Here is a 14,302-nt window from a genome sequence, read left to right as displayed (position 1 = left end):
GTTCTTCAACACAGTATATTTATGTCAGGCCGCTGAAGTGATTGAAACAAGTTAATTAAAATACTGACCCAGCAGAGAGTCCGCTGTGAAGGTCTGATTCTGCAAGGCGATGACTTCTTAATATTCATGGGCATTGCAGTAGGGATGACAGAGTATTTGTGAAATTGGGACCATAGCAAAGTCAAATATAATCACAGAATCATAGAATAATTTAGGTCAGAAGGATCCTCTACTGACAGCCAAGGAGAATATCCATTCCGAACTGATTCACTCACTACAGCCTCAGTCTATAAAATTCACACACATGAAGATCTCAGTGACTAAAATGGTTTGGTAGCAACCTACCCTGCTGTTGCATCCTGCTAAATTGGAGCATGAAGTTGACTTGAAAACAAATTTACTTTAAAAATGTGGTAATACTGTCCTCAATTTCCCTGATAGGTTCAGAGTGGTGGTTTATTTTTTGCTGCTTTCTTTTTTTTTTTTTTTTAATGATGTGGCAAGCATATTTTCTATTTCTTAAGTCAGAGTGGACAATATTTCCCTTGCTGAGCACCACACAGATCTCTCAGAAACCTTTAACAGGTCATATTCTAGTGCAACAGCACTATCAAGGGCAAACCTAAATAAAGAAAAATATGTGCCTACATACTGTAGCTTCCCTTCCCTTTTTCTTAAATACTGTTTTCATTTCTCCCTGTGAAATGCCCTTAAAAAAGGGACCATAATGCATAGGCAAATCCTACACATAAGAACTGTTACCATGAATAGATTGAAGTGATTGAATTATTATTAACAACACTTGATTCCTCACAGCCCCATTTAATATTAGGACGTTAGCATACTTCAGGATCCAGTTTCTCTGAGATGCCTTCAGGAGTCCATGCTTTCTGACAAGGGGTGCAAAGAACTTTTTAAAACCCCAATACGCTGCAAGATGTCTCCAGCTGAGCTTTCACATATTACGATATATCAAACCACTAGTCATCGCTGAAAAGAAAAAGCACCAAACATTCAGCAGGGAATCATTAAGTCCCACAATGGGACATCAGTAGGTCCAGAGGAGAACACAGGCAGGAGACAATCTCTCTGCTCCAGCTATTGCTTCCCACATACTACTTTGACAGTATTAGCAGTAGCATTGTGAAAACACAGCCGGCTGTGACACTGCACGAACTTTTCTCAATGGTACAGTCTATCTGGGAACTAACCCCTCGTGCTTTGTGCACTGTGTATTTCTCAAGCCATGCTCTTGTGCATTCTTTAAATGAGTGCTTAGCGCCATGTTCTGATTAAACCTTGACAAAAACAAGCAGTGGTGCTTTTGGATCAAAACTTAATTTCCCCATTTGCTGTAAGAATGAGATACAGGTTGTTTGTTAGGGCTGAGTTAGTAAGAAATATTTGTTACAACAAATATAGTTTTACAGGGGAGACCCCCAAAATTTCGTATTTCTCTGGGCACTTCTAAACGTGCTTTCAAAGATCACAACTAACTTACTGACCTCACAGGAGCTGTCCCAGAAAACCCCACCAAGGGACATGCTGCCAAAAGACAGTCAAAAACACAACAGAATTATGCTCACTTTGGAACCGAAATGCTGACTATTGTTTACAGTTGCCAGGAGTTAACTGAATATGTTTAGGGGGTAAATTAAGTAAAAAGCCCCTGTAAATTGTTGGAAGCCTCATTACAGAAACCACTGTGGAAAGTACCACCAAGTCTTTAGAAAATAACCATGAAATTGGAAAAATGCTTGAAAAAATGTGAAAAGCAGAGGCATAGTGGCTCTTTTTAATAGACATGCTTCCAAAAGAATATAAATAGTGACAGTAAGGGGCTGCAAAAACGCAAGTGTGAAATAAATCTGGCTCATGCACAGCCCATTCTAAAAGAAAATTTGACAAACCCACATAAGCAACAGAAAACAATCCAGTTGACAGAGTGATTCTAGACTGATGGCCAAAATTCTGGCACCTCCAACCATAAAAACTTAGTGGGAGTCTAGAGATGAAAAATGCTGAATAAGAGAAGAATCTGTAAATACACCATTATGTCATAGCACTACACATTCTCGGCTTTCAAATCTGCAATGTTCTCTGTCCCAGCAACGTGTAATCGGAAATATACATAATGAGCAGTCTAGGAAGAAGCTGCTGAAATCATGTGCAGCTCCTGCTCTAGTTCTGTCTGGGTGAAGCAAGATTAAACAAGACTATTTTAATTAGACTGTAGTAGAAAAAAAAAAGATTTTAGGGAGGAAATGGGAAATGAATAAATATTGTAAAGAGACCATTACCCAGTGTGACCACTGGAAGACTCCATCAGATTTGACCAGAAAGTCCTGCCAGAGTAACAGATTTTCAATCTGCACCAGGTTCATCATTCAGAAGCACTTCTGAGCACAGGTGCTACAAGAGGAACCTCACAATCATGGATGACTCTATCTGTTTTTTTTGACAACAGACTACACAGTAATAATTCAGTTGGTACTTTGTCAGTGAGTGGAAGATGAAGAAAAAAAGCTGGTCCACTACTCAGTGAAGTGGACCCCCAAGGAGAGTGTAAACCAAGGATAATGTCAAGAAGGCCAGGCACTTCTTGCATCAGCCTTCACTAAAAAGGTCAATGGTGAGCAGATGGTTATAGAACTAGTATCATTGACAGAGGAATACCATCTCAGCATTAGATAGAGGGAAATATTTGTCCAGGTTGAATGCTTTCCAGTTAGCTGTTCTTCATCTCAGAACATTTAATGAAGCCATTTCAGAGCCATTAGTCCTGACAGCCATTAGCACTGAAAAGTTGTGGAGAACTCTAATTAAGAAGAATTGAAAAGACAAATGTATTGCCTTTGTTTAAAAGAAAAAAAGAAAGGAATTATAGGCCCAATCAGCTTAACTTCAGTAAATGAAAAAATATGGGAACAAAACCCCATTTGTAAGCTCATAACTGAGAACAAGGAGATGAGTAACAGTCAACAAGGATCTGTCAAGAACAAATCATGTTAAACCAATCTAATTTCCTTCTTTTACCACCCAGGGCCTCAGAGGCAGAGAAGAAACAGTTTATACCATATATCTTGGACTTAAATGAAGCTTTTGACACTGCTTTATATGACGTTCTCATAAGAAAACTAAGGAAAAGCTAACCAAATGGGTACATACTACCTGGAAATCATACTTGGAGGGTAGTTATCAAAATGGAAGGATGTAGTATCTAGGTTTCCTTTGTGATCTGTGCTGGATCTGGTACCAGGCAGTATTATACTCTTGACTTGACCAAGGGAATAAGCTGTGCACATGAATTTACAAATGATGTCAGTCTGGGAGGGACTGCAAGGAAGTTGGAGGAAGTTTGGATCAAAATTGAAAATGATCATGGAGAAATGGTCTAGAAAAGAAGAAAAAAGAAAAAAAAAACAACAAGGAGGCAAATCAGAAAGACAAATACGTAGGGATCTATATGTGGGAATAATCAGCTGCACAAATGCAAGATGGGAAACATCTGGTGTGATAGCAGCTGCACAGAAGACGACTGCAAACTGAGTAAGAGTCAAAAATGTCCTGCTGCTGTGAAAACATGATGCTGGCATGAGTAAACAGGAGTGTAGCATGCGAGACATATGAAGTGCTCCTTCTGCTCTAACCCTGAGCAGGCAAGGCCTCAGCTGGAGCTCCCTGTTGCATCTCCGGCATTGCACCGCAAGGCAGAGGCCAGCCCGTTGGGAGAGCCCGGGGAGAGCAGGGGGAATGATCAGAGTCCTGAAACTGCTGTGCAAGGACTGACGATGGAACACATCTAGAAAGGGGTGGAAGTCTGCAAATATTTAAAGGCTGCTGCTAGAAGAAGGGAGCAATCTGGTCTTAGCATCTATGGAGAAAGCAGCAGTGGGCTTGCATTCAGAAAGACACTTTCAGGTTAATATTAGTAAAATGTGTACCAGTAGGGGTCTTGAGGCACTGGAATAGACTGTAGAATCCCAACCACTGAAGATCTTTAAGAACAGGATAAATCAAAACCTGTTGTGAAGGACACCTGTGTTATTAGCCTATGTTAGGGTTGAGGGACGGACTAGAGACCCTCCTGAGGTTCCTGCCAGCCCTGCTTTTCTACGGTACTTTTTCTGCTTGGACAAAGTGATTTCAGTGGTCTATAGTTCTGACATGCAGCACCGGGTGTAGTAAATTAGAGGGACAGAGAAATTAAACCAATCCCTGCTTTTAGATTATAAACCAAGAATTCCAAAATTAATTACACTGAAAATGCAAGTAGAGAAAGGATCTGCTCCAGACAGTGAGAAAACTCTCACTGGCTTGTATTGCCCTTGGATCGAACCCAAAGAGAAGAGCTTGTATTATTTTCCTTGAGAATTGCTAATGAGTGTGTTGAATAAAATACAAAATGAACTAAACTTGTCTAAACTACTTAGGGTGCTGTTGTCTGAGTTTTAGTTTACTCATCTAGATGTATCTATTGTCTTTTGCCCATAAAAAATGACTCCATGTGTTCTCAGCTTTCACTCGCAGAAGAAGACTTGTTGAAAAGGATAGGTTTGGCAAAAAAATAAAACTTCTGCTGTGGCTCATTTCTTCTTACGACTGACCTATATTGTATTGTGTCATATAATGAGTGGTGTCTTGTGTAAGTACATGAGGAATTTGTTTTGTTTAACAGCAGCGTGTAGTGTTTTTTTCTATCATTGTTGATCCAAGATTTAACAAATTACTGGCTAAACAGTGTATATTCTACGGTTTTATATTTCAAGTTAAATTACAGTTGTAATAGCTGACATTCAGTGGCAGTCTTATTCATCTAGCTGCTGACATAAGACATTTCAGAATGACGTGTGGAACAGCAATATTCTCACCTAGTTACTCAGAAAAACAGATGCCTTGCTAATAACTATGAAACAGTTAAATCTTTAACCCTGCACTCACAGCTGAATGATCAAAGTATGTATTTAGCATATATGATTCTCAGCTGATTGTGGTTACATGCTGAAAATACGCTGCTGAATATATGCATGTTAGAGTGTAGTAAACTTTGGCAATTATGGAACTTGTAATGGTGTCCACATCAGACCATACTAAGTTTAGTGCTCAGTTAGCAGTCTAAAACTTAATCAGAGATGACATCTAAATTAGGGGTAAAGGCTGCTCCATGACTCCAACAATGGATAAATAGGCTCCTCTCACCCTATCTGCCAGAAATCACTCATTTTAGGAAGCAATGATCCAATATCTGTCTGTCTGAGCAGCAACTGCCTGCATTACTGGGCATTAGAGCACTTTTAAAACACAGCCCTCAGTTAGAATGCAAACGAACTCAAGCAAATGGCAGCAACTCAGACAGGCAGACCGCAGACACGACTTCTCTCACGGCCTGGCAGATTGCAAGAAGCGACCTTCAGCACCTTCTCCAAAGACAAAAGGCCTCATTTCAATTAGTACTGGTGGTGATCTCCTAATGGAGATATTAGATCAGACAGTTATCAGATCAGGCAGTTATTAGATCAGACAGTTATTAGATCAGATATTAATTCACGTTACTCACGAAAACATTCATTCTATGTTTTGGGAATTAAATCAGAACTGTCTTCTTTGACAGCAAAGCAGACATTTCTAAGAGGGAAATGGATGAATCCAGGGGTCGCACAAAAAAGTGTCTTCTCCACCAAAATAAAATCTCAACAGAATTATTCTGGTCTACATGACAGAAACATTAAAAAGTCAAACAAGAATTTTTCTTCTGAGACACAGCTAGTGAGCGTAAACAGTGCCAAATAACTAGGTGACCAGGATATTCACTGGAAAAAGAAAAATGTAGCTTCAAAGTTGGGTCAAATCCCAAATCTTCTACTATTTATAATCTTTCTTCATTTCATGAACATTTCTGGAAAGACTTGTCTCTGTTTCGTTGCAGAGCAAGAATATTTTTGAAATCTCAGAAAATTCCATAAAATGAGATTGTTGTTCTCCATTCAGGTATCACAGCAATCATTACTTAAATATTTTTAGCTGCCTAACAAAGACTTGCTTAGAACTGATTCCAAGTGATGACATGCTAATGGAAAGCTTTGTGTGCAGCAGACACATTATTTGAGCACAGAGGTTCCCCTCCCTCCTCCATCAGCATTTTCTGATAGACTCTACTGATCCTAGGACTTTAGAGAACTGCTGAGGTAATGCTTACACTGAAGTTCAAGAGAAGTTTTGGAACATCGTCTAGTTGCAACACCCTAAAACAAAAAACCCCTTAATTCTTAGCAGGATAACTTAACTTGCAAAAGGAATCTGATTTTCAAGCCAGATCTTATTTCTGAGCCCTTCTTATGTTAGAGCTGCATTGAAACAGAAGAGTAATCTCTTCAGAGAGTCAGTATGGTTTCCATTTGGTATTATCCCATGACTTGAGATAATTCCATCACGGCTATAGCTCTCAAGTGGGTGAGGGAAAGATATTTTCCTCTGTTCCTGAAGGTAATCAGGGCTATAATGGGAATGAGGGGGAGTGAAAGGTAGATAAAGACAGGGTGTTCTTTAGTTTTACGAAACTGATCGAGGGAAGCACCGTGTGAAAACTCACGGACGGGTCACAGACACAGTGGCCATGATAAAATGGCTTACCTTCTACTCTGGATACATGTGGAATACATTGAGCTTAAACATGAAACGTAAGCAACCTCCCTCTGGTTAATCTCTGAGTAAATCTACTGAACTGTAGCTCACAGCTGCTATGTTCCCTGACAGGAATATGTTTCTGCTTATTTATAAGCATCTCTACATGTCTTTCAAAGGTGTTTGAACTCAAAAATTTTCCTGGGTCTGATTTTGCACTCTCATTTACTCTCATCCTGAAGAGGAAGGAAAATGTATCTGTATAAGTAGTTTCTATTATAGCTCATATTTCCAATCTTCCAATTTATAGATTAAGAATAGATTGTTTTGAAAGGAGATGAAGAAAGAAATCATGCGAGTCAACAGGATACCTTTTAAAACACGGGTCTCAGCTTTGACTTCAGCTGGCGGGTGAAGAAGAGAGGAGTGAATATTGATATGCGTTTTTAGAGAACACACTAGGAACTAGAACAGAGGTTCCCAAACTTTTTTGGATTGCTATCAACCCTCAGAATTTCTTGCGGACCACCAGGCATCGTTATCATCAAACTTTTAATTGAAAACACTATTAAAAACAGTGCTTAATATGGCTCTGCGGATTAGCTGCGAACCCTTTACCGTGGCCTCCTGGACCACCAGTGTTCTGCAGACCACGGTTTGGGAACCACTGAACCAGACTACACACATCGTACACCCCAACAAAACACTTCTGTGTCTGAAAGCAAAGTCAGTGCTTCTATTGCGCGATGTGCTCAAATAATACACAAGTCGGTTTAACCTTCTTGGTACTTGAAGAACACAGCACCCTTTTATTTTTCTCTTACCTTAGGTTTCTTTTTTATTGCTTTGGAGAAACAAGTAAATGGTGCCAAAAACCAGTTTATGATTGTTTCTTGTAGGATCTTTCTTGAATCCGGCAGTGGTGTAACCTTTCAGGAAGCTATGTATGAAAATAAGAAATATAAAACATAAAACCCCCCACACCATGCACTGGTCATTCCAGAATAGTTATGATATCTGTGAATCCTAAAATAAAAAATCAAAAATAGCTTCTAAGCTTTTTGGTTTTTTTTTCTCCTCTGGAAAATTTGTTCTTTTTTTTCCTTCCCAAATCCATTAACGATGTGAAAGCTCTGTGTGTGGTCATTAAAGCATTTCAGCAACTTTCTGCAAATTCTTTACAGTTATTCTTTGGCTGTGGTATTACAAGATCGTCTGTTTATCACCAGATAAACACACAGAGGAAAATGATGGTAGTGCTGAGAAGGGAACTTGTAGGGAAATGTTATAAATATGAACAGCAAAACACCAAGGGCCATGACGCAGCTCTACATTAAGTCAGTGACAGATTGCGGTCTCACGTGAGAGCAGGAATGGGTGGTAGCATCCCTTTTGATCATTCTGCCCGTATCTCCTTGCTTATATGCATGCCACAGGCAACTCAGCTAACCAGTGTCTAGTAAAGAAAGCGGGTTTATTTGCCTCTCTTCATATACTCAATATCAACAGCTATAACATGGCATTGGGAATGAGGAACCTTGGCAACTAGTGGCATCATAGGAAAAAAAAGAACTTTTTTCTAAAAAGACTTTTTTCTAAACCAGACTGACATCTGGTTTGACATCTGCTAATGCTGTAGCAGCATTATTTCCTCTCCAAAACAAGTGAGATACTGTCATGGAAGACATGGTCTTGGAGAGGAAATAATGCTGCTACAGCACTTCCATACCCCCTGTGTGGTCAATAGCCAAGGTAGAGCAGAGGTTTGAGTCAGAGTGGGAGTGGAAAAGGGTCATTACAGCAAAACTAATACCCAAGAGAAGTCAGCAAGGGAAAGGGGTAGCCTCTACTTTACCTTGAAAGAAAACAAAACCTACCCAGCTCTTGTCTCTATAGGCCCCTCTTGCAATACTTTACACTCAGCATCACTAATGGGCGCTACTGGAGCATCTATAAAGGTGGATTAATAATCTTTCCCGTTTGTGTCCTAGTCCTCTCCTGCATCTGAAAGGGTCTGGTATTTCTTACGTTGTCCGAACACTTTTCTTTTTCCATGCAGGGCCAACGGTTAGAGGTAACTATTGTTTTCCAGTGAGCATTACTGCCAGTGACTCACTTATTATTCACCTAATATAGATAAAGTTCAGCTTGCAAACCTGACTAGACAGTGTAAAAACAAATCGTGCTGCCTCTCCTCACCACTGTCCAGACTCATTGCCAAATTCCCCTCTGGTGAAGGGGGTTAGGTGGGACTGCCATATGGCTGGTGCTTACCTGGGGTAATATCCCCCAGTTGAGCCAAGCATTTTAAATATGTATGTAATTCTGTAAGAATGAGAATTACCCCCCAGAAGTAATGCCCTCCTTGCATTCCTGCCTGTCACCGTTGCTGTAGATAATGTGTGTACTTTCTTTAGTAAGTGCTGCCTTTCTGCCAACCCATCAGCTTTTGGCTTCTCTCCACAGGAAGCAGGGAAGCTGCGTTCACCTATGCCATTACTGCTGCTGGGGTTGCACACGCTGTCACGGCCGCCTGCAGCCAGGGCAACCTCAGCAATTGTGGCTGTGACCGAGAGAAACAGGGCTACTACAACCAGGAGGAGGGCTGGAAGTGGGGAGGCTGCTCTGCGGATATCAGATACGGCATTGAGTTCTCCCGGAGGTTTGTTGATGCCCGAGAAATCAAAAAGAATGCACGGAGGCTGATGAACTTGCACAACAATGAGGCTGGAAGAAAGGTATTCCAGAAAGGACGAGGGATGGGGAAACGTGTGCGCTGGAGGACGGGGGGAGGCTGGCTTGGTGGCAGGAGGCATTCCCTGAGAACTTACCCCTCTCTCTGCTGTTATCCCACACCCACATCAAGTTACCTGATGGCATCTAATGTTTACATTTTGTTGCTGTTTCCTTTTATTCAGAGCTGGCCATATATTATAGATACTCCTCTAAATGTTTCTGCTTCCTAAGCCTTCTTTCCAGTCCCACTCATAACAGAGAGGACTTTGCTGGAGCTGTTTGGCATAATGATAAATCTCTGCTTTTCATCTCCTTTGCAAAAATCTAGCAAGAGATGTCGGGGCTTGTGATGGGACAGGACTGAGTTTCTGCATTGCTGAACTCCCACAGCACTTGCAGCTATTTATTCCATCCAAGCCCAAAACACTTCTTTGACCACAGCTCTAATGAAATACACACTTCACAGCAAATGCACGACTGCCCGTTTCTCACTGGCGGGCTACGAACGGCTGCATGTCATTTTGGAAGAAGAAACAGTTTCATGTCTACAACCATGACTGAGTTGCTCGCAATGGAAACAATAAACATCATGGAGCTACGCCAATTGATGTCCGTTGAATAACAATCCCCATAGCTCTTAAAGCTTGTCCTTTAAAAAGTATAACAAATCTTTCTGCATAATATATACCTACCTCAGGAGAGATTTTACTATACCCTTCAAAGTGCTTTCCCACAGGTAAAAAATTGCTGCTTCTACCCTCCTGTGTTGTAGGAGACTCCAATATACCACTTCTCCACACCTAGCCCCTAAAGTTAGACTGAAATTTTCTCCTCTAAAACAGTGTGTGCTTTCAGTCCTACACCGAGCACTAGCTGCTGAGGCGGGCAGAGATGGTTGAATTGGTGGTGACAGAAGCAGTACAATTATCTCACTGCTTATATTTTGGAGAATGCTTATTAACACCCAGTCCATGCAACAAAACCTCCTGGAGACTGCAGCTGGTTGTGCACCGAAACTGAAGGTGGTGTATGGGCAGTTATCCATTGGGTGAAAGTATTATATAAATTCAACATGGTGACAGAGACCAGTTACAGGGCATAATCTCAAGTGTAGAGACAGGATCGATACTCAATTGATGCTCGATACTGAGGTCTCCAGACATGAAGGAGACAGCTGACTGAAGAGCCAGACAGAAAAGCATCCTTAAGAGGGGCACAACCTTTTTTCCCCAAACTTTCTCTGTTTAGGGGGTAAGAACACCTCATACTGCTGTACTGCAGCTTGGAAGACCAGCTCCAGGTCTGATCACTTCTCTTAGCCTGGATGTTTCACCTTGGCATCATGCATTGAGTTTGGATGCAAAGTAAGATGGAAGTCACATGCTAAACTTGCAACGGAGCATTTATTACTGCTAGATGCGTTATGATCCCTGCTTAAACTGGCAACCCACTGTGGTGGGCACTGTGCCACCCCCATGGAGATGTTCATGCCTGTCCTGTTTTGAACATGTTACAGTCTAGATGTGAAAGAGGGACAAAAGAGCAAAAGCGGGTGCATAGATGGAGAATAGTGAAGTCCCTTGCCCAAGGACAGAAGACAGCTCAGTATCTGAGCCAGGCACTGATCCCAGGTCCTCCAGTTCTAAATATAGTCCAGTAACCACTAGACCACATTGCTGATTCTTATTAAGCAAATTATATTTTTACTCTTCATCAGAATTTCATAAGCAGGGGGACATAAGCAAGCCAAAGAAGTGTGTGTTTTTACAGATATTTCCGGGAGCAGTATTCATGCAAATGCATTTCTTTTAACATTTTTAAAAACTTAATTTTTTGCAAATGTTCTTGCAAAAACAAGTGATAACACTCACTTCATGTTTTTGAGACAGGAATAAGAAGGCTTGTAAATACTGACAACATAGGGGTTTTTTTTCCCAGTATAGTTTTTTATAAATAGTATTTTGGAATTTACCCACTTTTTTGTTGTTGGCAGTTTTCGGTAGTTATTTGTACCCATATATTTTCATTGTAATCATTAATACACCATATCGCTTCAAAAGCTAAGGATGACTGGAAGGATTTGGTGCAGCTTTTTGTTTTTGTTTTTTAAGTACAATCCATCAAATCCCGAGGAATGCTCTCATATAAAAGATGGTTTGGGGGTCATGTTTAGAAATAATGTTGGTGTTATGACATACATTCCCATGAAATGAATATGCAAAGTTGTACAGTATGTAATACTTAGTGATTTTGGTTCATCTGAGATCATCTGCTATTTGTATAAATTAGACATTCTGAATTTGAGACTGACTGAAACTTAAGGTTAGAACAAAACTCTGGAAACAAGAATACGTTTTCTTTGTTTTCTGGGTTGGACCTTTAAGAAAGCAGCCATAGAGTTTTGTGCAATTTCAACATGAAATCACAAGTCCCTTCTGAGAATCCAGGCAAACTTGAAATCTGACCTACATCCACCTGAAACTGGGCAGTCTTGGGGATCCTGCGTAAACCTGGATTGTGAGCCTGAAACAAAATCTGAAACCAGGAAATTTTGCTTATGTATGGATGTCATTCTGACATGCTCCGCATGGTCCTTATTCACACTCAAGTCAGAAATACTGCATTTATGTCTGGACACTTGCTGAATCACAACACTGAACCTCCATCTTCCTCCTTTCCCCTTCCAAAATCTCACAACACAACTGGGAAAAGCTCGTACCTCTCTGAGTAAGATTCTGTCTGTACCATCTTGCTGATCCGCATGAGACTTAAAATTTCCAAACAGTTTGGAGCCAAGCTTCTGGTTCATGATTGCTATTAGTAAGGACCAAAGTAAGGATATTTTTCCCTTGTTATGAATAGGAATAAAAGTTAAGAAGGAGACCACTGGCAACTCAGATTATTTTTTAATTCTTTGTTGCTTCAGAAGTTCTCAAATAATCTTTTCAACCTTAGGGTGGGAATGCCCAGACAGTAAAGGAAATCCATGCTTTTGTAGCTTCCTACAGAGATTCTGCCAACCATTAAAATATTTCTTAGTTACAGTTCAATCTTATCAAAACTGGTACAGAGAAAAAAATCCAACAACTTGATTATATGAACATTGGTCCATTTCCCAAGGTCTTATATGTTACAGCGCTTTCACTATTAAACCCACCCCCCTCGCCCTTCACATCTATAATGGTAAGGCTCACAGTTCTTATTCAGTCCTGGCTTAGTTCATACTGAATTGGCTTTTTAAGTCAGATAAGAACAACAATATTCAGCCAATAAATCTGCTATCTTCATTTTAGTCTTCTCTTTAAATCCCAGAGCCTCCTAATAACAGAAACATGAGGAAAAAAGGATGCAAAGAGCTCCCAACCCCACCTACAGTTATTTCCAACTTGCTGTGAAGTCAGTGGAAGGCTCCTGATGACCTCACTAGACCTCTACCAGGTGCCCAGAAGATCATTGCTAGGATCATTACCCAGGACTCTGACCAGCAGTTTTGCTCCCAGAGCAATTATTTGGGTGCTCTCTTATACCATCACATGGAATTTTTCACGCCCCGGAGCAGGAATTTTGCCCATCCTCAATCTCTCCCAGCATTGTCCCAGATGTGCCTGGGAGTCAGAGGCATTTGTAACTATAGCAGTGACTATAATGTTTTGCTCTCATAGGGATGTTCTCAATAGCCGGCCTGCTGGTATTTCACTGTTGTTAAAAATAGAGTCCTGAGGAATTTCTCTTTGAGGAAAAAACAGCACGCTGTATAAATAATTGCACAAACTTTGCAAACAGATGGGAGGAAAGGGTTCTGGGGGCTCTTTAACTTGAGTCTGGGGCTGAGATGCTCAGCACAACACTGATAAAGTACCTCCTTGAAAACAGACGATATTTAGGCTTTGCAGGGAATTTCTGATGACTCTGGAAAAATGAAGTCCCTAATTGCCCCTCACTGCATCCCCTAACTGGTCTGCATTACATTTCTAAGAATTATTTAAGCTAATGGCAATTTTGTGAAGTTTCTAGTCAATTTGTAATGAATAACACTAGTGACAAAATAATAAACTTGCCATCGGTGCCATTTGGAAGAAATAAATGCTTAGCGATTCCTGGTGACATGAGACGCTACTGATGGAAGATTTACGCTTTGCGGCAAAACAGCGCCATGCTGTGTAAAAGACCAAAGTAGCTAACTTCCCCATCGGTTCTTAAATGGCCGCTATGATTCAGGATGGAAAGTACAAGTGTGGTAAATGAAAACAAGCCCCCAAAGGAAGACTAGTGTAAGTCTAATGCAAATGTTACTGAAAGAATGGCTTGTTGCAAATCTGACTGACTACAGAGAGATCTGTGGGCAAAACTTTGATAGAGTAATGAAAAATTAAATACCAACAAAACCAAGTAAGCTTTGATGCTGTTTTATGAGACAGCTTTCTACCATGTATTTTTAGAAACAAGTATCTTTATTCTGGGATAAATGAACTTAGAAAGAGTAACATCTGGGAATGCACACCATTAATCTTAACTTTTTGTTGAAAGCTTCAAAACAATGACCGGCTCTCATGGGGAATCTCAATTATAAAAATGGGTTTTTCTGTTTGTTTGTTTTTAAGGGGGGAGTTAAAAGAACAAGCTGACAAATTGGTAGCAGATCACAGCTTTTACCAAAACGAAGAAAAGAAATGTTTCTAACAGTTTATCAATCAATTAGGATCTTACGATTGACAGTGACTGTGGTTATGTGGAGAAAAAGCTGGCTTATTTCTTTCCCTTCCAGAAACACACCCATCACACTGACTGCCAGCAACTCAGCCTGGTACCATCCCAATATTTATTCCTTTGTAATGTCGATGGGTTTTTCTTGTTGTTTTTTTTGAATGCCAGGAAGATGACAACATCTTATTTTACATTTGAAACAATAAGAGTGTGGGGACAAAAAAAAAAAAAAAAAATTCAG

General features: G+C 40.4%; 1 protein-coding gene across 1 annotated transcript in view; it reads left to right on the top strand.

Annotated features, from left to right (window-relative positions):
• Positions 1 to 14,302, top strand: part of WNT7B (Wnt family member 7B) — a 41,028-nt gene that overhangs the window by 19,486 nt on the left and 7,240 nt on the right. Inside the window, exon 3 of the mRNA XM_075507600.1 lies at positions 9,088 to 9,359. Within this exon, the coding sequence (XP_075363715.1) occupies positions 9,088 to 9,359 (272 nt within the window). The remainder of the gene's footprint in view (positions 1 to 9,087; positions 9,360 to 14,302) is intronic.

This window comes from Mycteria americana, chromosome 1 (assembly GCF_035582795.1).
Source record: "Mycteria americana isolate JAX WOST 10 ecotype Jacksonville Zoo and Gardens chromosome 1, USCA_MyAme_1.0, whole genome shotgun sequence".
In the NCBI taxonomy this organism is placed as follows: Eukaryota; Metazoa; Chordata; class Aves; order Ciconiiformes; family Ciconiidae; genus Mycteria; species Mycteria americana.
This window is presented reverse-complemented; position numbering and strand designations above follow the sequence as displayed.